The 24,819-nt window shown below is 27.5% G+C and overlaps 2 protein-coding genes across 6 annotated transcripts in view; both read left to right on the forward strand.

The window, feature by feature from the left end:
- LOC136979050 (probable U3 small nucleolar RNA-associated protein 11) overlaps positions 1–19,716 on the forward strand; it is a 164,335-nt gene extending 144,619 nt beyond the window's left edge. For all 5 annotated transcript variants that reach the window (XM_067274947.1, XM_067274945.1, XM_067274944.1 and 2 more), the window contains 2 exons: positions 1,976–2,086; positions 19,557–19,716. In XM_067274947.1, coding sequence (XP_067131048.1) covers positions 1,976–2,086; positions 19,557–19,646 — 201 coding nt within the window. In that variant the 3' untranslated portion in view covers positions 19,647–19,716. The remainder of the gene's footprint in view (positions 1–1,975; positions 2,087–19,556) is intronic.
- Positions 19,717–22,955: 3,239 nt separating this feature from the next.
- The window catches only part of Invadolysin (leishmanolysin-like peptidase, invadolysin), an 85,544-nt gene continuing 83,680 nt past the window's right edge, over positions 22,956–24,819 (forward strand). Inside the window, exon 1 of the mRNA XM_067274942.1 lies at positions 22,956–23,117. Within this exon, the coding sequence (XP_067131043.1) occupies positions 22,992–23,117 (126 nt within the window). The 5' untranslated portion in view covers positions 22,956–22,991. The remainder of the gene's footprint in view (positions 23,118–24,819) is intronic.

Below are 24,819 nucleotides of genomic sequence, written 5' to 3' on the forward strand. Positions count from 1 at the left end.
AAGCAATTTTAAGCAATATAAACATAGTATGACAGTTTAAACAGGAAGCAACGTATCCATAAGCCTGATACTAGCACCACATATTGGCTTTGAAAAGTGCACACCCTATTGAATTTAAATCAAATTAATTAATAAAACTCACATTAATTGGGTTTATGTAATGTAAATGGCATCCAAGAATTTGTGTTTAAAGGTTAGGATGAATGAAATTGTCTTTCTTATTTATAACTTTATTCTTTATTCAGTTGGTAAATTATAATATTACAATAAGTTGTATTTGTAGGCATCTTTATGCTTGAAATACAGCTAAGTTATAAAGGCAAATTAAGGCTTTATTTTGTGGGTCAGAAATGCATTAATCCATCTTATATTGTTTCTTATAGGAAAATTTGTTTCAGTTTTAGAACAACTTTTCTAAACAAATTATGTTTGAAAACTGAGGTTTGACTGTGTGTCAGATTATGGACTGAAGTGTCAGTTATAAATTCAAAGCGCAGCATTTTGATAGCATAAATTGTAGTTGAGAAACATCTCTTGCAATAAAGTACAGTTTGCAATTAATACTGTTTTTCACTGATTGGTTACATTTGGTTTACTTTATTTGTTTATGGCAATGCGGCACATGGGCAATCTGCCAAGGGGATATCTCATGGGAAGACTTTTTATGGGAAATAGGCACCTATTTAGATGTTACAAATGTGAAAAAAATTCCACATGACCAGCCCATTGGCAAGGTGCGAACCCATGACCAACTATCAGTGTTCAGTGATTTTATCCACTTGGCCACTGGTGGGCTAAGGTTATAAGTTTGACTTGCATTTTATTAATTGAAGAATGTCAAGCATTAAAAACTATTGACAAAGTATTTCTGTTAAGATATATCAAAAATGTTTTATTTATACCTACTATAGGTATGTACTGTACTTTCTGTTGTATTAATAAAATACTGTATCTTCAATCAAACCTATAATTATTTACTGTAGGAAACTCTATATTTCAAAACCAGTCTATCTCAAATTTTTTTCTTGTTCATTGTGAGATTCGAAATACAGGTTCAACTGTATTATATTTTTTCTATTCTTGACTGTTTTGAATTTTAAAAAATATATGTATTTTATTTTTAATATTGAAGAATTCTTGCATTTTAATAAACTGCATATTTAATATATCATATTAGTTTTGTCTCTGTTTAATTCTATATAATTAAATAATATACTATATACAGTAATCATCATTAAGTAATTTGTTAATTTACAAATTTGTATTTTTTTATAATCATCTGATAGCTATCAATTGCATTAAAATGGTTTTTTGGTTGAACTTATAAACAATTTTTCATAAGATGATTCATAAAAATTGTAATTTTTCTTAAACCTAAATTCAATTTAAATTTCATTTAGTTGTAGAATCTTTATTTTTCTATAATTTCATATTTTCCTATATTTTATTTTATTTTTTGAACAGTCATTATTGCTGATATATAATATAATATAATATTGATATATTGATATAATATAACTATAATTTGCACAAATTTCATAATATTTATCTGAATTGCCTGTTTATCCTAATAGCTTAAACATTATTTTGTCTATAATGTCATTTTAAGTAGCATAATTGATGATTTACAATGATGTTATGATTTACTTTTTAACAGAGATAAATATATGTTTAGAAAGGCAATTTGTAATGTTAAATATATTGCACAATTAATGGTTTTAGTTTTTCAATTCATTGTTACCTAATTTCTATGTTAAAGGTATATTTTAATTATATGAAAAAGAAAATAATTAGTACTTTAATTATGGAAATGTTTTCACATCAAAGATTTTGCAAATATTTTGTAAAACAAAAATTCAGATACACTACTAAAAAAATAATAATAAACTTGTTCATTGTTTACATTTTATAACTATTCTGATATTTTATTTTTTATATATTTAGATTATATTAAAAATACTATTATTTTTTTTAGATTATATTGAAGCAAAGGAGAAAGCAATATGATGAATTAGAAAAGAGAATTCATCGAGAGAATGAACTTTCAATTCTAAGTCAAAAAATGGCAATGAAGAAATTATTATTGGTAATTATCTTCTAATTTCAGTAATATATGAATTAGTGTATCATTCAAACTGTTAAATATACTTTTGAGACAAACAATTTCAAAATTTTTTGTAATTAATTACTTAGTTAGATTTTGATGATTGAATTTTCTGCTTACCTTAATGTTTTAGTGATATAATATGTTCCAAACGTTATTTGCATCATTTCATTTACATTAAAAATTGTTTGCATATTAATTATAATAAAATTGCAACTGATATGAAGATAACTTATGTACTAGTACAACAAAAAATGGGTCTATAAAGATAAAATAATATATTTATATATTAACAAAATATTTATTTAGTGAATTTTTATAAGTATAATGGAAATATTGAATTTCTGAAAATTGTGAAGAGGAAAAATATTCTTAATGTTTTATAGTATAGTCTATTATTTCTCCTATATTTCCTTAGTTTAAGATTACCGACAGCAGAGGTATTAAATAATCTAATGTTATATAATTTCCCTTACAATAAGTACAGAAAAAGATGGGAGAATGTTTCATCATTTGTATTAAGGTTCATTTGACAAATTTTGATTCTATGATGGAGTTTATGTTATGATAGAAATTTATCAAAAAGTCTATAATTCTTATGAGTGGAAGGCATTTTTGAAACTTATTAAAACTGCAATCATCTCTATAGTACAACAAGTAACACAGAGTATATATCCTTGATACATGGAGAAAAAATCTCAGAACAAAAGATCTTGAGAATATGTAGCATGAGGAAGAGCTAGTTTTGTATCTAGTAGCTTTTGGAGAACAAAATGAAGTGGTTTATGGGAACATACAATTTTTTGTTAATTACAAATTCAGGTATTTACAGTGAATGATTTCATTTGGATTCATAGAATGAATATTTATTGATCCTTATTTGTTGTTAATTTTTTGTCAGTTTATGCCAAAAAGATAAAACAATAAATAAGTTTATAGTTTGAACAGTGTTGTACCCAGAGGGGGGTCAAGGGTCCTAGCACTCCAAAGTAAAAAGAAAACAAAAACACTAGTAAATTTTCCTAAAATCTTTTCCTAATTAAAATTCATTTTTTTATCTATATTGTGTGGTGTCTTCTATTTTTACATTACTTATATATTAACAGTCACAAAAGGGGGAATTTCATTGAATTTGCATTAAAAGTTTCTTTTATTCATTCAACTCACTCCCCAAGATTAAATCCTGAGTGTGCCACTGAGTCTGAAGGTATTTTTTTTATTACAGTTTTCCTGCAGTCAAAAAGGCCTTCCAGACTATCTTCTATTTCAACATGTTATGGCTACAATTTGTTTCTGCAGTGATTTTAGAGATTTCTACATGGTTGTTTGTTGCTTGCAGAATTGTAAGATCTTACATGCTATACCATGATTTGTCACACAGTTATACATTGCAAGAACTTTATCAGTAGCTGTAATCAATGTTCTACACATCATCTAACATTCGTTGTGTTGATCTTTATTGAGAATTCTTGGAATAAAATGTTTTAAATTTATGGAATAAAATGTTTTAAATTTATGGTATTAATAACATTTTTAAATAAATGTTTTATTTACTCAGTGATTCCCAAACTTTTTCGATCCACTGGCCCCTTTGTTCCATAAAGTTATACCCAACGCCCCTAACCCATTTTCTCTTGTCTGAGAAAGTATTGGAAATATTCTTAGGAAAACTTTTCTATGAATCTCACACTTTGTGCCCTTACCGTACATTGTTCTCAACATCTGGAAACCATTAAACGCAATGTTTCCTCTTATCCATTTAATAGAGGAAAGGGAAGGCTGTCAGTGACCCCAACTTTTGCCTTTGGTCACCGTTCAGTACCCTGCCTCCAGTGCCCCCTAGATTTACTCACCGCCCACGGGGCGGTAGCACCCACTTTGGGAACCACTGGTATAACTGTATTTTCCACAGAAAATTTTGAGTTTGAACTCTGCAGTTAGTTTTCTGTAAATAACTTTTTATACAATTTATCTCAGTTCTTGCAATCAACATTGTTACTGGATGACTATTTCATCTTTAAAAGAAACCTTTGAAGCAGTAATGCCAAGTACAGTAATGTGACAAAATAATTTATTGTATTACTTTAGTTTAAGAGCTATAAGGTTTTAGTTACAAATTTTCTCAGTAACAGGCTTTGTTAGTTTACTGTCATAACATATAATATGACATTTTTTATTTTGTTGATATAAAGCATATGAGGTTTCATCAAAAAGCATCCAAATCCAACCTTATTTTTTTCTTTTCCAAGTATTTGCAAGCTGGGGCATAGACTACATTGTCATGTGACCTTGGACTTTAAGAAAGAAAAGAACTAGCTCAGAGCAGGACTTGAACCTGCAGCTTCTGCTTACCATACATTGCACGTTCAAGTTCCACTTCAGGCTAGTTCTTTTCTTCCAGATGGTTCTAAATTATTGAATAAATTATTAATTTAGATAAGGGATGGTGCCCGACATCTACCTCTAGTACCAAATTATTTAATATCTAATCAAAAACAATATATGACTAGTAAACTAGGAATAAGTAAAGTTATTGTATATCAAGAATGATATCTAGACTTAATTAGTAAATTTGATCTAATTCTATAGGATGTGAAATTGCAGAATTGGTTATTAACTCAATTTCATTTCCAGTTATGAAGGTCAATTTTTAAAAGAAACATTGAACCTCCAAATTGATGCACTAAGTTATTTAATTTATTATGTCAATTATTAGAGTTTGTTTTAATAATTTTACTTTTCTTTACTTAGTATAAAATCATGGAGTTTTCATCATGGTTTGATTGTAGATGATAAAAAACTTAGTCTTTTTAAATAAAAGAGAAAAGACCATATTCATATACTTTCACTTAGTGGCACTATTCTTTTAACTTGGAGTACTCTTTGTATAAACATTTCATGGCAGCTTATACATATAGTTTAAACCTGTGGTATCCAACTGAAATTGTTTACTGGGCTGAAACCAAAAATAAAAATACACTGTGGGCCACATGTTTATTTACAACAAAACATTTACAATTATACAGTAATTTGTTTGTATTTTAATGTAAAGTTTGTTTTTTAATTTTTTCACTTAATTTTTTAATATCAGTAGGTATTTTTGATGATGTACAATGTAGTTGGTTTTTTAAATTTTTATCAGTCAATCCAGTGGCGTAGCGTGGGTGTCAGCCGCCCGGGGCAGAGGAAAATTTCGCCACACCCTTATTTAGGTATTATTATTATTTATTGTGAAATTTTGCCTCCCCCACCACGCTACGCCACTGAGTCAATCTACTATGACTTTCACTTTTAACAATCTTCAATTTTGAGAAAAAAATTCACAAAGATAGGTGGTTCCTGTTGCAGCTGTAATGCTCATTGCCAGTTTTTTTAGGTTAGTGGTATTACAGACATATTTTCTATAAAATTGAACTTTGTCATTAACCTCAAACATATATTCAGAAGATGACTGGCGATCTATTAACTTACATTGTTGTGAAATCAGCTCCAACGAATTTGCAGATGGAGTTAATTGTCTTTCAAACTCATATCATCAAGAAACTCTTTGGTTGCATTCATTTCACTACACACATTTCAAATAAAAATGGCAAGTTGAGCCATATCTTTTATATCTGTTGTTTCATCCAAAGCCAGTGAGAAATACACACACTTCTTAGAAACCATGTTCAGCATTGAACAAATTTCATTTGAAATGTTATCAATTCTTTGCACTACAGTTTGATATGACAGGTTGATTTGGCTGAAAATCTTGACTTCTTATGGAATAATTTCTTCGGCTCCAGTGATAGTGCATTCTTTGATGTATTGTATTCACCACCTGAAAACCGTTTCATTTCTCCCCAATAATGTGTGATATTCTCATGCTGGCATTAATGATGGCATTTGATTGAACTGTTTGTTTATGAAATACATTTTGTTCTGCAGCCAGACTTGTCTTAAGTAGGGATTGCAATCCAGCTGGATTTTTGCTGGACCAACATCATTCCAGCTGGATCCAGCGCAGATCCAGCACAAATGTACAGTCAAACCTGTTTTTATGCGCTCTTTTTATGTGCGATTTTTATTTGTGCGATTTTTTTAATGCGAATTTTTAATTTGTGCGGTATAGTTGGCGACTAGTCTCGTGCGATTCGTCGTGTCTCACGTTGATTTATTATAGCTAAATAAACTTATTATAGCATAAATGCACTTATTATAGTAATATTATTGCATGAATATGCGAAAAATGAAATAATTTACTTTTTAAGTCAACAAAACACCACCTGGACAAAAATATGTAAAACAGACGATAGACCAGACGATGCAGTCAAGTGCTGACATCTGTTGTCAATAAATTCTATTTCGTACGGTTTTGAGTTATTTTCTATGTGAGACTTTTTTATGCGGTCCCTGTTGACCGCATAAAAAAATTATTTTTTTAATTGTGTTGCGAAAACTATTATTTACAGCCATTCGTGAAGTTTCGTGAGATTTTTTTTAATGCGTTTTTTTTAATGCGGTCCCTATCCCCCGCATAAAAACAGGTTTGACTGTATTTTTGGTGCAATAAAGTGTTATCTATCTATCTATCTACCTATCCAGCAATTTATGGTTTTTTTTAAAGAAATAAAACATTTTTTTTAAATACTTAAGAAACTTTTATTATTTAGACTGGTCACTCACTATAAATCAGTAAAACTTCATACACATTTAAGTAATAAACTTAACTCTGGTTCGGTTTAACATTTGAGATAGAGATAATTAACTTTAAATGTTTAGTTAGATTATAATTATAGTGTAATCTTTAAGTTAAATAATAGCAAAGGTAATACTACTAATTAATTTATATTAATATATTATAATAATGTAAGGACGGATAATCAGTGGCTAAGTGGCTATCAGTTTTACCAGTTTTCTTATATAGGCTCTACATATCAGTCTGTGGTTATTTATAACTAATTTAATTATTCGTGTTAGTAAAGTAGTGAGTAAGTAATTAGTAGTAGTCTAGTAGTTAGTTATTATTATCACAATCATGAATCACACATTCATATCATTGTATATCTAAGATACTGATACTCATTAATTTAATTAAATATTTAACTAGGTAGTCTGAGTTTCTCACTAATTTTCACAATAAAATTGCCTAGCCTAGCCCACTATATAGAATAGACCATTTATGGAATAAAAGTTAAAAACTCTTACTTAATAGAATTAGAGTAGAAGTTATAAAATATTGGTCTTGTCTTGAATAAAGTATTTTAAAGGATTAAATAAAATTAAATCAATCACTTCTGTTATTTTTTTTGACATTTCTGAAAGTAGGATCTCAAGAAACAAATGGTATTGATGGTGTTGTCTCCCAACCTATTTCTTAATGAACTGTATATACGTATATCCCGCTGCGGAGAAGGCCCTTTCTGCCACTACGTTAGTTGGTTTCATGGTCATCAAATAATCATAAGTCGTTCCGTCACATGATTCATTGACGTCACAACTGACCGTAAATTAGAATTATGCACCAGGACTAGGAGAGGAGTTACTTATTTTATTTAGCGCGAAGACACTTTATTTAGCGAGAGCGGAAAGTCAACTGGCAATTACATCAGCAGAAGCAAAAGGGCAGACAGTGCGGTGTAGAGAGGGGGTGTAGCATGTGCTGCATCGAACGGCAATGTCACTTTCTCCGCCGAGCGATAGCGCACGTAGGAAAGCGGCAACGCTGACATCGTAGACTTTTGCGCCATTATTTAGAAAGTTAATTGAGTATTGTGGATCTGCAGCGCTGGATCCAGCAAGCTGAAGAATGCGCTGAATCCAGCTGGATTGCTGGATGAGGGATCCAGCAATTGCAATCCGTAGTCTTAAGTATTTGAAATTTCACTTTTCGTTTGTCACTAGTATATTTTTTAAAATTATCGTGTTTTTGTTCATAATGTCTTTTCAAATTGTATGATTTTAATATTGAAGTAGAGTCACAACAAATTAAACGTATAGCTTTATCTTTCATCTGAACGAAAAAATACAAATTTTCCCATTCATTTCAAAACTGTCTGTTTTTGTCTTCAAATTTTCTTTTTTTCTTTTCAGACAAAATGGAAATAAAGGGTCAATTAGAAAAAAAAATTAATTAAAAATAAAATTTTACTCAATCACATAAAATAAAATTACTCGCTGTTAGTGGTTCGGAAGTTTTTATTGGGTTACTTGTTAACATTTCACATACACAATATGGTTAAGCTACTAATAAAACAAGTGCAGGGTAATTATAAATGGGGCAATAATGAATTCATTACTTCGTTACTCTGTAAAATCTACATTAATTAGCAGAAATAGCTAAACAGAATAATCATATTAAAAATGGCTGCCAGTCCAAAAGACAGAAAACCAGTAACTAATGGTCATCCAATTTTGAAATGACCTACAGCACTTAACCGTTACATGAAATGCTTCTTGGTGGCTAACTATAATCAAATAACTTACACAGTAAAACATAACTAACCCCACTAACAATCCAAACACTGAATGATTTAAAATTTTAAATCTATATGCATGTGTAATTGTATAATTCTAATTTAAATTTTTTTAGGCTTACTTTTAAAGAATTTAAAGAAAACAATAAAACCTCTTATCATTTATTGGAAACAAAGAAAACTATTGTAACTTAAGAATGTGTCTATTGCTTGACATTTATTACACATATTGGCAAATTTAAGGAAATGTGGTTTTGTTATACCAAAATACAAATTTAAAAACTTTTGTTGTTGTAAACATACTGAATAAATACATATGCATACAGTATGTATGGTACATACATATATAGTATATGTAATACATCAGAATCTTTGTTGAAAAATATTTAATAACTGTTTTAATTTCTGAGTTAGGTGATAAGGTGTTATACATCATATTAATGTATTTAATTATACATGTGATATTTCATTGTAATAAAAATTTATGCAAGGTAATTACGGTTTTAAAAGGATTGCACAAAAACATTGAGTAGGCCGCAGGTTGGACATGGTGGGTTTAAATCCCCAAATAGGGATTGCATAGTATATTATTGAGCATCATTTCTTATCATCACTATAAGTAACCAAATATTTAACATTATATTCTTTTATAATTTCTTTCATTTAAGTATAAAATTTCAGACCATTATCATCATAAAATAAATACAGAAATGATCCTAAGAGCTTAAGAGAAAAAAATTATTTATATTAAATAATGTAGAGACTAAGATTTTTAGGTCATAAAACAATTATTTTAAATAGCTAAAATTAAATTTTATACTGTTTTTATTAAAATACGAGGAATTTTAAAATTAAAGAAAAAGTAAAGAATACACAAATTTTTTAAAAAACTGTTTAACTTAGAATTAATTTCAGATATACTATAAAATAGTTTTCTAAGTATTTCTCCATAGTCAATTTTTACCAGTGTGAAAGCTATTTTATGTTTTTAATTATTGTTTTAGCTATTTGTATATATGATTGATCTTACTTGTAACTTGTTGAGTCTAAGAAAACAAATACACCTGTTCTTAATTTACATTTCGTAATGTGATTTGGCTCAAGTGATCTTTGTGTCAAACAATACAATTAACTCAGTTCTCTGTAGTCAATTTACATTTTAAAAAATATAAAATTTATCAATAGTTTTACAAAATAAAAATATTTAATTTATTACTTTAACCTGTCAGCTGCGCACTCGATAATCCGAAACAACACTGCTATTGCGTACAGGTTTTGTGGTTTTTAAAGGGGTTTTTCGATTTGTGATATCTCGCTTAAAAATTGTAGTAGATATAATCTGTTTTCAGTTTTTTATCACGTACATATTACACTTTACGATTGTTAACTTCAAAATATTATGTATGTTTAAAAAAATTAATAAAATTTAAGTGTTTAAAATATTTTAAAAAATTGTTTTTTTATAAATATTCCATTAATTTGTTACATATATTACTTAGACATGTCTATTTTCTGTCAATAAAAAAAACTGCAGCTTTCTAAATCAACGTAGAGAAATAATATGGCCTTTAGATTATAACGCCGATCGGCGTGGGGGTGGTGGTTTTTCTAAATCTAGGTTAATACACTTTTATTATTGATGATGTGTATTTGACTCTATTTATACGTTATTTAAACTATTGTACTAATAGTAGACTATAATAAGCGATTATTACTTTATTATATTAACGACTATACATGTATATCTTATGTATTATGGAAGTACCACCATAACCGGAAGTACTTTGTTTTTTGAAAGATTTATGGCTGAATGGTTTAAAAAACAAGCTTATTTGTTAAATAGGATAAATATACATAAAAATTTATTAAATTCATGCTAAAACTAGATAAGAATAACGATTTATAATTGTTTGTTTACGTTTGTGGCTGACAATGTAGCTCGAAGTTGGTATAACTTTTTCCAAGAAAGTTCCCACCTTACAAACCCAAGTCGATGCGTATTGGTCAAAGGATAGTCATTTAGCTATAATATACCAATTAGAACTTAACGGGCATGCTAACTAGGATTTTATTGTCAAATGAACAAAAGAAGGGTCTCCCATAGACTTAACATGGAATGGAGGAGTTTTGTGTCTAAATTTAAAAATATGGGGTGGTAACAAATATCTTATTCATTGAAACAGACTTAGTCTATGTAGATAAAAGCCAATCAGTGCTTAAATCACCACCAACTAGTTAATTACGAAAAAAAATTGGCACTTACTCCAACTGGAGTACTCCGCAACAGTTTAACGAAAACTGGTTACTCCAATAGCAGTACTCCACAAACAACTGGTTAATTAATTTTTGATTATAAAGCAAGTTTTTTACAAAAATATTTATTTTCTTTTTGTTGGAATAAAGATTTTCTTTTAATGAATTGAATTTAATTTATATTTCTTTTGCTAAATTATGAATTTTTAAAATAAAAGTTTAAAAACCTTTCCACATATTACTTCCAACACTAATTAAAGGAATTATGATTTTAAAAAAATCTGTTTCCCTCTTAAATTAAGAATTATTCAAAATAAACTTTTCAAATTAAAAATTTATTTGAAAGATTGTTTTTGACAATTTTAATCAGTCATCTTCAGATTCAGAAAAAAGTTCTGAAATATAAATGCTAATTTTTATAATACCCTAATTACTCACATATAAGACAATAAGATAATATAGGACGAGGTGTGACTTTAAAGATCAAAATGAAGAAAATTATATTTATTAATACAATTCTAATTTTGTTTTGTTTAATCACAATAAAATATCAAATGCATGTAAATTCATTCATTTTCCTGCAAAAATTACTGGCATTTTAAACTTTAAGGAAAAATATTGTAGAATCGACATAATTTGTTCATGTAAAGCTGGACAATTGGGAACCTTTTTTGCCAATTCTTAACAGTCAAATCCACTCTTCGTCGATTACACTTATGAGTTTCTCCGAATTCTGATTTCCAAATAATCATCTGTTTTCACGTGGGAATGGATTAAAACTTATATTGGCTCCCATGTGATTTTGGAATTTCAATTTGTAATTCAATTCAAAAGTTGCTATTCATCTTTACTCCTAACAATACACAAGAACAATTGAAGCGACCCAGATAAAATATTTACGTTTTTAAACACCAGAGGGTGAGCATCTGGTAAAAAATGCAAATACACAGTTTACAAAAATTATTGCAAAAACACAAAGAATACTTCGTTTGCACATATAGGATGACCTAGGTCAGGGGTGGCGAACCTATGGCACGCATGCCCAAAGTGGCACGTAAGAGAAATCGTCTGGCACGTAATGTATCATATGGTTTCTGTCCTTTTCAATCATCCTTTCTGTTTATCACCTGATCATCGTTTTTTCAATCAGATTTTTTACATTTATTCAAATTAAAGCGTATTCGTTTAATTTCTTTAAATGTCATTATTCGAAGTCTAAGACTTTGGCACACATTAACATCTTTAAAGCTAAGTATGCTTACAATATGGCACGTGGACTCAAAAAGGTTTGCCATCCCTGACTTACGTTTTTGATGCAGTGAAAAATGAATAAAAACCTTGTCTTATATGCTAGTAAATATGGTATATAACATTTTAAAAACAAGCATGTGCAACTTTCTTCTTGTATTTGTTAATTTTTTCTTTTGAAAGGAGATATAGAGATTAATTAATTTTAAAAAATAGCTAAACAAAAAAAAGTATTTTAGTAATAAAGAAAAAAACATGACAAATGTATCATTGGTGGTTCTAAAGTATAAATAATAATCATATCATATACACAATATATAGTATATGTGCAGAAAATAAATTTGGAAATTTAAAAGATGTTTATAATGTTGTTTTAGAGAGATGCTGATGTTTTCTTGGAATACATTTTTCTTATTGAATATGTAATTTTCCTAGGTAATTTCATTTTTGAATGTGAATGAATTTGAATTTCATATAAATTTAATTACAATATATTTTTGGAGTTTCGACCAGTTTGAATATGCCACTACAAGTCAGTAACTATGTTGTATAAATCTTATGAGCATCAGTTTTATTGAGAAAAATCTCAATACTGATTAAAATTTTGTTACTTTATAAAAAAAATCCAGCAACGAGTTATGTAACTTTCCCAGCTATTATGAGATCTTATTTAGAAAATAACTTTTGTAATTTTAATTACAATATAACTTAATAAAATTGTGTGTGGCATCATTTGTTATGAGATTTTGTTGTAAAAAAACTTTTTATATTTTTAATTACTATAAAATGGCAAAAAGCTTAGTTTTGAGGGTAGGGATGAGTTGTATAAAAATGTATAAATGTTTATGAGTAAAATCATCATTAAGTTTGACCCTACTGGAGTTACACGACCCCCCTTTATGTACCCATACCCTTGATTTTTAGCCACTAAAATTTAATAGCATCAATGACCCTCATATACAAGCCACCAAGCCAAATTTTGTTACTTTATCTCATCCTGAGATATTAAGTAAAATGGATGCCAACACACACACATATCCACGGAATTTTTTTTGTTTTTTACTTTTTTGGATTCAGGTGGTCTCAAAATGTGGAAATTTGCAAAATACTTGGAGGGTCAAATTTGACATGATTCCAATACTTTCCCTTGTTATGTATACATAATAGCCGGGAAAGTAAAATTAAGATTAAAATAGAAACAAATGAGGAAGAATATAACTTTATGTAAGTATATGAATTGATAGGATTGCAAGGTATCAAACAGATGTTTATGTGCACATAAATACAAGTATTTAAAAAACATTACATTTAAAATACTTTGAAGTTTGAATTGCTTAGCAAAATATTTTAAATAAAACACCAAATACTTCCAAAATATTTGAAATAAAAATTGAAATACTTCTATTGAAATACCATCTAGCTGTGCTAAAAAATAATAATTAAAATAACAAACAACTTTATACAAATATAATTGGGATTTATAACATTTGGGAAAAATAAAGATATTTATTTGTCATTTTAATTATTTTTAGTTTTAAAAATTGCATGTGTGTTTTTTAAATATTAACATTCTAGAATGCAACATTCATATGTTAGAATTACCTAAATTCACAACAACTGATTAAGGCAATTGAAAAAGATTTTTAAATAAATCTGTAAAAAGTGGTTTAAATTGAATAGTGATTTAACCAGTTTTTCCATTTTTTGCTTAAAGTAAGAATGTTAAATAGAGTAATTTACATATATAATAAATGTCATAAGAATTAGTATAATTTTAATCATATACAATAATATACAAAGTTGTGACATTTTTTCTTGAATAAGTAGTTATATATCTACATTCTATTTTGTTTTTCTATTTTAAATCATTATAAAAATATAGATTTAGATTTTATAAAATTGATTTTAATTTTTTTAAGCACTCTATACTTTGAGATTTTGTATGAGTATGATAGTTATCATTGTTTTAGATTCAATATTCTTTCATTTTTCTTTTGTTGATTAGCATTTTTAATTTATCATAATATTTTATATCATTAGATATTAAATAAAACTTCTTGATTATCTACTATATTTTAGTACTATAATTATATCTGTGGATATATATTTGTAACATGAGTTAGTCAATATAACTGTCATATTGAAGTTTATAATATTAAGTTTCTATATATCAGTTATATGTGTTACTTCAGAATAATTGTGCAATATTGAATATCTTATATATATATATTTTTGTACATTTTTGAAATCCTGTACAGTCTGTTTTTATTTGCTTCAGAACTCTAAATAATTTTAAAATACTTCAAATATTATAAGATATTAATATAGTTTAATATATATTGTGATATATAGTGACATTTCTTAAAATCAATTATAGAATATAATAATTAAATTTTCTATAGATATATTATTAATTAAATTAATTGATATTATAAATTTTAAAGTGTTTCAGTCTGATATTCAAAAATTTTTCTTATCAGAATTATGTGATTACTTTTAATCTGATATGTTAAACTAATGATGCCCAAAATTTTTGGTTGCTGAGCCAAATTGCATGTAATTTGTAAGTAGGCAGGCCATAAATATTTAGTATATTCTATATATATATACAAAAAGTATTCTTGTTTCTATAATTTTCTATCATTTATAAGTGATGTTTCAAATATACTAAACCAAGTGATCATCGTAATTAATTGAGCTGTTGTTATGCTATTATTAATAATTAGATAATAAATAATTTGATATTGGAAATAGACATTAGGCACTATCTGGAAGAAAAGAACTAGCCAGGGCATTTGGGATGTTTATTATATTTATGTTTGTCAAATATGTTGGTGAACTGGATTAATGTGTGCCACAGGCCAGATTTGACCTGGAGGTCCATAGTTCAGGCACAATTGTGTTAAACAGTTTTGAAGATGATTTATTATTAATTAGTATTAAAAGTTATTTTTAATATGAATGGTGTGTATTTTTTTTTTAATAGTTATGAATAAATATAATCTTCATTAAAATAATATATATTTACTTACATGCTCATTATGGAATAAGCTAATGTGATAATGATAATACTTAACAGCACTGAATTTGATTTACATTAAAAAAATTAATAAATAATCTTTTATTACACACTTTTCATATGCATAACACAACACAGTAATTAATATTTATTTAATTTTTTACATTGTTTAATAATTATTTTTACTTGACATTAGTTCTATATTATTGTATAATGTATTTAAATGATTTATTTTATATAAAATATAATATCTGTAAGTGACAGATATTATTTGTTTAGACATATTTTGATCTTCCAAAATGAGAACAGTTCTCCTAACATTAAATTCCATTTAAACTATGTTCCATGTATATTTTTCTGATGACTTGATTTTTTTAGAATGTCTTTCTTTTGCATCAAATGTCCATAAAATTGCCTGCATGTGAAATATTTGAAATTAAATTTTACAAGTTAAATTGACTTGAGTGGATCTACACTAAGATGATTTCTCACATTGGTCCATTGGGCATGGATTAAAGAAAATAGTCTTTCTACCAAAGCATCATGTGTTGAAGTAGCAAAGAAGAACTGTGCCATCTTTACAATTTCAGAGTACATTTCACTACTCTTGCAGTTTTTAATATAGTCACATCATTTTTTTTTGTGATGGCACTTGATTTTTATAGGTGGATGCAGAGTTCTCCAGATTGCAGTATTGATCACAGCACTTTACATCATCTATGTGCACACATGTGTCAGTCAAAAATCTTGTGGAAGTTTTTACATTTTCCCATGACATGTCATTAAAATCAAGCCACTTGAAACATGAAAATTCACTCAGTGGTTGGACCCACATCTTGAGATATTCCAAGCATCTTTCATAAAGTGCTTGCACATTATTATAGAACACTAACTTTGTGTTCTTAAGCCAGGTAGATCAGCTGGTAGCAGAGGCACATACACATGATCCTTTATGAACCCCCAAAGGTAAAAGTCGCATGGCTCTCTCACTCATTCAACACGTTCTTCAGTCACTCTTGGTTGTCCTGTACTCTTCCCTTTACAAAGACAGCCGGTGTCTTCAAACTGATGATACCATCTACGGATGTTATTATCACTTGGAGTTTCATTAAGTTGCAAATTGTGCTGTAACTACAGATTCAGTCCTTGCAAACTGTAAAACACAAAAAGCTTTCTGTTTGCTAGTCACCATCTTTGTTACTAGCACTTTCTAATGAAGACAGAGGAAACAGTGCATCACAGGTGTACCCAACAAAACTGTTTGAGATGCTCCTTCATTTGATGTATTATTTATAATTGTAACTTAAATATAATAAATACTACAAAGCCTTAAAACCCTGATATTAATTTTGAAACACCCTGTATGTTGTTACTTTCTCACATGTATTTGCTCCTCTTACATTTCTGGAATGTTTTTCTGAATTCATGTGTATCTCTAAATCTTAGCACCATGGTTAGTCACTGAAGCATAAATGTCTGGAGTACATGTTATACACTCAGCTTCCCATTCCTCTCAATCTTGAAAAAAGACGGAAATCTTTTGTGCAGCTCATTCGAAAATCAACACTTTCTTTTCAGCATTTTCAAATGAATCTGGGGAAAAAAAATGCATTTGTCCTACATAATATAAGGAAATTATTAGTAGAAAACTATTTAGTTTATTCGAGTCATTTCATTACCAGTATTTTGTAATAATAATATTATATGCTTTCACCTACCAGCTGAATCTACAGATTTAATTTTAAAGATACTATAGATTAAGGCAGATAACAATATTCTTATGACACAATGAAACACAATACACACACTTCAATATTAAAGAAAGACGAAAGCAGAAGCCAAACACAGTTTGTTACAGGCAGAAGTTGGTATAATAGACAGACTAACCAACTTATATAAAAGAGAAAAGTGCATAAATGTGCATTAATATTTTGTTTGTTGTTATGAATTTTAGTAGTTTTCCAAAGATTGTAGATTCTGTTTCAAGTGTCAAGTTAGACAACCAAATTTTACACAGTTACCACATGATGTCACTACAGAGTGTTAACTTTGTCTTGGGTTGTAAAATTGCAGACAAATCTACAAATTTTCAAAATTGTTTGTGGACACTCAGATATACTTGTGAAATGAGGATGTTTGCAAAAATGAGGACGTATGGCAACCTTAGCTATATAAAATAATTTGGAATATTTATGCTTTTAAACTTTATTTTTTGGGTAAAAGAATAAGAACTAAAATGAATAAATGTTAAAATTTAATTTATTCTTATATTATAAAAATGCATAAATTAACATCAAGAAAATTTTTATCATTCTTGCATAATAAGACTCAAACTTCTGTAATTTAGATTTTCTATAAAATATGCTTTTTGACAAAATAAACAACAACAACAATAATAATAATAATAATAATAGTGGTAACTATATTTGTAAAAAGTTAATTTATTGAATATTATATTAGATACAGGTATACCTCGCCTTACGTCAGTAATTGGTTCCAGGAGAGGCAATGTAAGTTGAAACTATGGTGGAAAACGCCAATAATGAGCACTTAAAGACCGCTAAATAAGACAACAACACAGAAACACAGATGTTTTCATGTTTCGTTCTCTAGGATTTATGATGATTATATTAACATTTAATGTAAATGTATATATTTTAATATGATTTTATGTGCTTTTAACGCTTTTCTAGTGATATTACTTCAATATTTGTGGCGGATGGAGGTAAAGTCAAATAAAATGACTTAAACTTGATTTTTATTTTTTCATATACTTTTTTGACAAACGATGTATAATCGAGAACGACGTAACTCGAGGTATACCTGTATAAAATAAAAAGATATAAAAAATTCACTAAAATGTCAAAATTGTAAGTTTGAAGGTTTTGATAATCTGCATTGGTTTAGACTTTAATATGATTGATATGAAGGAGAATAAATGGGGAAATGTGAAATTGAATGAACCAATAATAATAATGAATTAAATAGAAGTGTAAGGAGAAAAAAAGAAAAAAATTATCCATTTCAAATTGCTATAGAAAAAGTTCTAGATTGGATTGGATTTTATTCAGATGATATCAGTTAAGAATATACCCAGTAACTCATTAAGGAGTCAACTTTTTCATTATGGAGAAAAAATCAGCAGTGAATTCAGCCAACATTAATATGGGATTGTGAGTAGTCTTAATCTGAAATATCATGTAATATGAGAGTAGAATTTGGATTTAAACTTGAATCTTTCATAACAGTAGGAAAATGTTTAGTATTCATGTATTCTCTCAGTTAACATATAGCTATGTGGTATGAATAGATAAATAGGAACTTTGAAGGTGAATGTTAAGAATCCAAGATAATGCATAGGTGAAAAGAAGAGACTTGATACTTATAAACCAGGTTATTTTTTAATTTTGAAATTGTTGCTTGTTTGGAATTCTTGTGAATATAAAGGTGACTCATAAATTGAAATTAAGGTACAAATTGCATTTGATTATAAAAACAGATATTATAAACACATATGGTCATAAAATGAGAAAAGAACATAAATATTTGTTATATTCTTAAATTTAAAATTATTTTATAAGAGTTTTACTTTATTTCATAAGTTATTTGATGAAATTATATATAAAACATATGAATACAAATAAATTATAATCAACTTAAGTTTCTAATCACTAGGTTATTTGCCAGTTGTGAGAAGGTTAATGAATGTGGATTAAAGAACAACTTTATTAACTTAATTTTTCACTAGTTTATTCATATCTTGGTTACATTACATGTATAAATTAATTATATTTTTACATATATTTTAAATGCTTTGTAGAATTAAATAACTTTTTAATAGTTATCAGATATATCGTTTAGGTTTGGATCAAATATATAAGACAACAGTTTTTATTTTTAGTAATCATTAATAGGATTATTATAATAGATTTAGCTTTTTTACTTTTATTAAATAATAATAATTAAATTTCGTGTCCTATTAAAACTTAATGGAAAACAAATTGATATAGTTTCACTAACTATTGTCAATATGCTATTAGCATGGTATATTTTTTTTATTTAAAAATTTTAAAATTTGTTGAACACAAAATGCAGTTTTAATGATTTTTTTTTCATTGTATTAGATTAAAAACTTTAAATAAAATAGAAATAAAAATTATTAAAACAAGTAAAATTAGAATTACTTTATTCCTGAATTTTATAATTAAAAATTAAAAAATGAAAAATCCAAAATTTTTATGTAGAATTTTAATTTTATATATTCTTATTTATGAATTAATGTAAAATTTTAAAGAAAATCATTATGATCAATTTTTCATAAGATTTTTTGCTTTGAATAATTATTTAAGTAAAATGTAGCTTCTCTTAGTAAAGAGAATAATTTATTAGCTTTTTCAATAAGATTACATTTATAATTTAACATAGATTAAATTTTAATCAATCAAATATATATATATATATATTTTTTTATTTTTAGAATAAAAAAGATCCTCCGTTCAAGAAAGTCAAAGAAGGTTCTAAAGAAGCTCCACCAATTTATCAATGGCACAAAGAGAGAAAGAAATGATTTATAAATGTTGCTTAAATACAATTTCTGTTTAATAATTGTTGCAGAATAAAATATTTTTGAAAGTGGATTATTTGTATTTATATTAAAATTGTCTTTTAATTAAAGAAAATATTAAAATTGTTTAGTTGGTTTTACATATTAATTTATTTATTATGGACTTCATTATAAAATTCAGTTCATAATTTTATTACAAAGTAGAATTTCATTTTTCTCCTTTATAGAAAACAGCTTTCATTTATAACTTTATTTTCATTATTTATAGAAATTATCATATTAAATTTCTTTATGAAATGAATTTGCTCTAATTTTTAATGAAAAGAATTTGCACTAATGCAAACTAATTAGAAAATTTTAAAATGAAGATGTCATAGAGAACTAAAAGATCACACAACTCATAATTATTAAAACTGTTTCTGGCTGTCGGCAGAATTCGAGTTGAACAAACAAAAAATGACTAACGGTTAAAAAATACATAATGCGTGTCATCTAAAAAAGTATTTTTACCTTCTGATAAGGATATTCCGTGTAAAATACAATATTTCCTTGCGGGCATCCTCTTAACGTCTGAAGATGCACTTTTAGTATGATTAATAGAATCTAAAAAAAATGTAATTCATTTTAAACCCTTGAGGACCATTTTTTTATTATTGATAATTAACATTCATGTATAAATAAAAGCAAATACCATATTTAAAAAAACCAGAACGTAAAAATTACCGCGTAAATTAACCCCCCCCCGAAACGCGTTTTTATAGGAAAACAACTACAAAAATATAAAATAATTTAAAATGAATGATTTTAGTTATAAAATATAGCTTTAGAAATACTAAATTTGTATGTATTTTTCATCTAACACAAATCGCAACGAGACACGTGCAGTGTAGTGTTTACAATTGACCTTAAGAACAGCTGATTGTCGACGTTCGCGGGACGTTTACACGAACGCTTCAGGTGAAGTAAGGGAAAATTCTAAAAAGTAATATTACAAATGAAAATTTTAAAAATCATAGAATATACTGGTAAAGAAAAAGATTTATTGAATTAAAAATTTGTATTCAATGAATACATATTCTCACAAAATTCGTAGGCCTATATATCAAGTAAGTATTACAAATTAGTTTGAAATTTTATAGTCGAAAATTTACGACTCGTAATGATAGAATAATGCCTTACACAAAATCAATTATGTTTTCAATTAGCAAATACAGCATAGAAAATAAATAAGGCATTCTAAAGTATATTTGGATATTTGACCCATGAACAGATTGTAAGATTTAAAAAAAAAATATCAATTTTTACAGTAACGACTTTAGTTCCTCGTATATTTTTCAGTTTTTGCTTTTACGTCTCAAGGCGCACATTTTTTAACTTTAATAATCAAATTCAAATTAACTTTTCTTTATTTAATTTATGAAATGAACGTTAAGATATCGGTCATCAAGTGATGATTTTTAATTAACTAAAAAACGGGTTTTCTAATCAAAACTGTAAAAATGATATAACTAAACTATAAAATATCTAGTGTTTCAAATAATTAGTGAATCTTTCTCGCCGGAAAATATCACATTTTCTTTTCTGTTCCTAAAAACAAAATTTTTTAAAAATAAGCATCATTATATTGAAAATCACAGTTTTTATAAATGAACGCAAATTAAAGTCATATATGGTTTATTTATAATAATAGGCCTATATTTATGTGTGTGTGTGTGTGTGTGTGTTTAGAATTGCAAGAATAAATTCAATATTGAATTATCAATTATTTTTATTACTCGTATAACTTTTTGAATGTGTAATATTGGAAGGAAAGTGTTTAATTTCGATTAACAGTACCTATTCTAGCTTTTATAAACAAAAATAATATAATTATTCGCTCAAAATTTTAGCATGAAACGTGTGAAAGTTCTGAAGGAAAATAACGCAAATTTATATATCTATTTAGTACAATTGTAAATGTAAAACATTTAGAAAATTTTGAAGGAGAGAGCGTTTTTTTCCCCAGAACTGTAGATGTATCACAAGGAAAATGCACTAGAGAAACTAAAAACGCTTATCTTAATATATCATAAAAAACTAAATCCTCACATTTTATTTCCTACGAAATTTTTCGCTCTAATTCTTCACATTAGTCCTAAAACATTTTTCTAAACATTTACTTCACACAATGGAGAACTAGTTCACAAATTTTTGTCATAAAATACATCAAAATCGTTTTCGCTTTTAAAGTTTGAAAAATTGTCTATAAACTTCATTTTCACTTCTACATATATAGAATTCTGTATTACGAATAATATAACTAGATATTACGTGATTTTATTAATAAATATGATCAGAATTCTATCCATGTTGTAAAGTTATGTCTGGAATTTATGCATCGAAGTGATGCAAACAGAGCAATAATGACTTCCAGGTATACTATTAATTTTATAACTAGGACATTGCCATTTTATTTAGTATTTATCCACAGATTTTGACCCATTGAGATACTTTTCTCGATTGTAACATGTCGTATTTCTGTCGTGAAAGCTATTCTCCACCCGAAGTTTACAGTAATGACAGTAATAATCATTTGAACAATAGCTCCTTACCAGTGAAAGTTATTTTTATATAATGTTATTGATATATATATATATATATATATCTATATATACACACGAACATTATCTAGTGTAGTGGAAAGAACATACGAAGAAAAACAATATTTTCATTTATTTTTAACAAATGTATTTCTAGATAGAAGTGAAAATAGTTTTTGTATTAAACGCGCTTCTTTTAATTATTTGACTCACCAATTACAATCGGTTACACGACAGAATTAATATAAATACTATCTACGTTTAAAATTTTCGCTTGTGGTTTAGAGAATGAAAAATATGGAACAATAACAACAAAGAGAAAAAATTTAACGAGAAAATTAAATGGCGTTAAGCGGCGTATCATTAAAAACATAACAGCATCTTCAGAACCAATATATTTTATGCCAGAAAATTTATTATTTGCTTCGATCTTAAGTTCAACCATCCATGTTTCTCCCGACAACCATGACTACTCAACCACATTACAATTATCCCGTCAAAAAAAATACTATAAATAAATATAACTTTTTAAAAATCGGTCAAGATATATAAATACGGCACTGTTTATTATCTAGCACGAAACGTTATAGACGTGGTCGAGTATATTTAAAATTAAAAAAAAGGTAGAAAAATATATAATGTTTTTTAGTTGCCGACAGCATCGCTATGTGGAATCAAAATGTGATCGCGTCGCTCCGGTTTGTTATACCAGTTCAGTTGTGAATGTGGCGTCCTTCCAGTAGGGTGCGCTCTTTTCACATCTGTGAAGATGGCGGCAGGCAGCTACGGCAAGTGGATGCGGGGGATTTATTTCTTTATTATAACAGCTTTATATACGACACATTCTCTTCATCATCCCCATCTATGTTCGCATCGTCATCCTACACCCGACCAGGTGAGTTTAACGTTTAAGTAATTTTTCTCGCAACTTTTAATCTTTAATTTCTGCTTAAACAACGTTGAACCCTTTTAATTTTCATTCCGTCTTCCGTTATTTATTCTTATTATCTATCATTAAGTATAAATTGAATCGAGCAATGTTTACATCGAGAAAAAATGGATCGATGCATTCTTTCCTTTGCCATTCTCCTCTTTAAAAAGCCTGACAACAGTTTTGTTTACATTTCGATGTGGCGATAATCAACAAAAATCAGATAGAATCTTTGAATGTTACGTCAAATATTAATTAATTAACGAGTGCCTCATATAAAAAAGCCGTTGGTTTTCATTAAAAACTACATACCATTGATATTAATCTCATTGATTCCGATAGAGAATATTGATCATATGATAATGATGCGATTATCCATAGATAATTACAATTATCTCTTAATACTATATAATGACATCAGGTTATTGTAAACTGATAGTTCGAATCTTATATTATATATTTCAACTATTAGAATATAATTATTACATTCCGTTAATTTCCGTTATCATGTTTCATGTAAGTATCTCTCTACAGCTCTGTCAAGTTGAACTTGGCTTATTTTCAAACCTGTTCTGAAAAAAATGAATGAATTTTCATCTTCACCCTTTAACCACTGTAAAAATAAGGTCATTACACTCCGATTCCTCATATCTATTTTATTGAGGTAATTTATAATACTAAAACATTTATAAGGGCTTGAAAGTATTGTGAGGTAGGGAATGCAGATAAAAGAAGAATTTCGGAAGAAAGTTAGATACTAAAAAAGTGTAGATACAGGCAACAAAAGTTTAGATATAAATTCTGGAATACTTTTCTCCTCTAACAACAATAAAACGGTGCTTTTTAAAAAAGATATCTCACATAAGCTTATTTTTCTTCTTAGATACTTTGTTTTTTTCGCGCGCTGTACTTTTAAGAATGAGGATTTAAATAAAATGAAAAAAAATATCGCCGAAAAACGTTATGTATAATTAATTCAAAAAGTTTTATAATTGCGAAGAAAATAAATAAAAGTTAAAATTCACGTTAATATATAAAGTATTACATACATAATTTATCTGCGAAACCGAAGTAATAATATGTCAGTCCCTTACTGATTGACGTTAATTTTTATTAAATAAAATAATTCATGAAAAATTCTATATGAATGAATATGTTTTTATATGCATTTCTCTATGCTAAAGTGTAAAGATAAGTGAAGATGATTAATTTTTGTAACCTGCTCCGTTAAATATATATTCCTAACATAATTTATATTTTATATAATATTTAATATATTCATGAAAATTAAATATATATATATCTTTTTTGGACGCTTTTCAAATTTCATACGATAAAATGCGCCTATAACACGGATTATGATACAGATATTCGATTTAAAAATCTGGATGCTGCGATTTATATTTAAATATTTACTGAGATAGAAGATTTTTATATCGAATTGTTACGTAAAAAATAAATATATCTATACATATATATAGGGCGGAAGTATACAATGCATTCAATTTCGGCATACTCGATGTTTGAAGGAAAGTATTCACGCTATTGTCATTTAGAATAATGCGCTTTGTACAGTGTGACGTCAGTCAAATGAATCATCGAGTATGTTACTCTTTCTGCGGGACGAATTTACAATTGTATAGAGTTTCAATCGTGCAGATATGCC

Source organism: Centruroides vittatus, unplaced genomic scaffold (assembly GCF_030686945.1).
Source record: "Centruroides vittatus isolate TY-2023 unplaced genomic scaffold, ASM3068694v2 contig_575, whole genome shotgun sequence".
Classification (NCBI taxonomy): Eukaryota; Metazoa; Arthropoda; class Arachnida; order Scorpiones; family Buthidae; genus Centruroides; species Centruroides vittatus.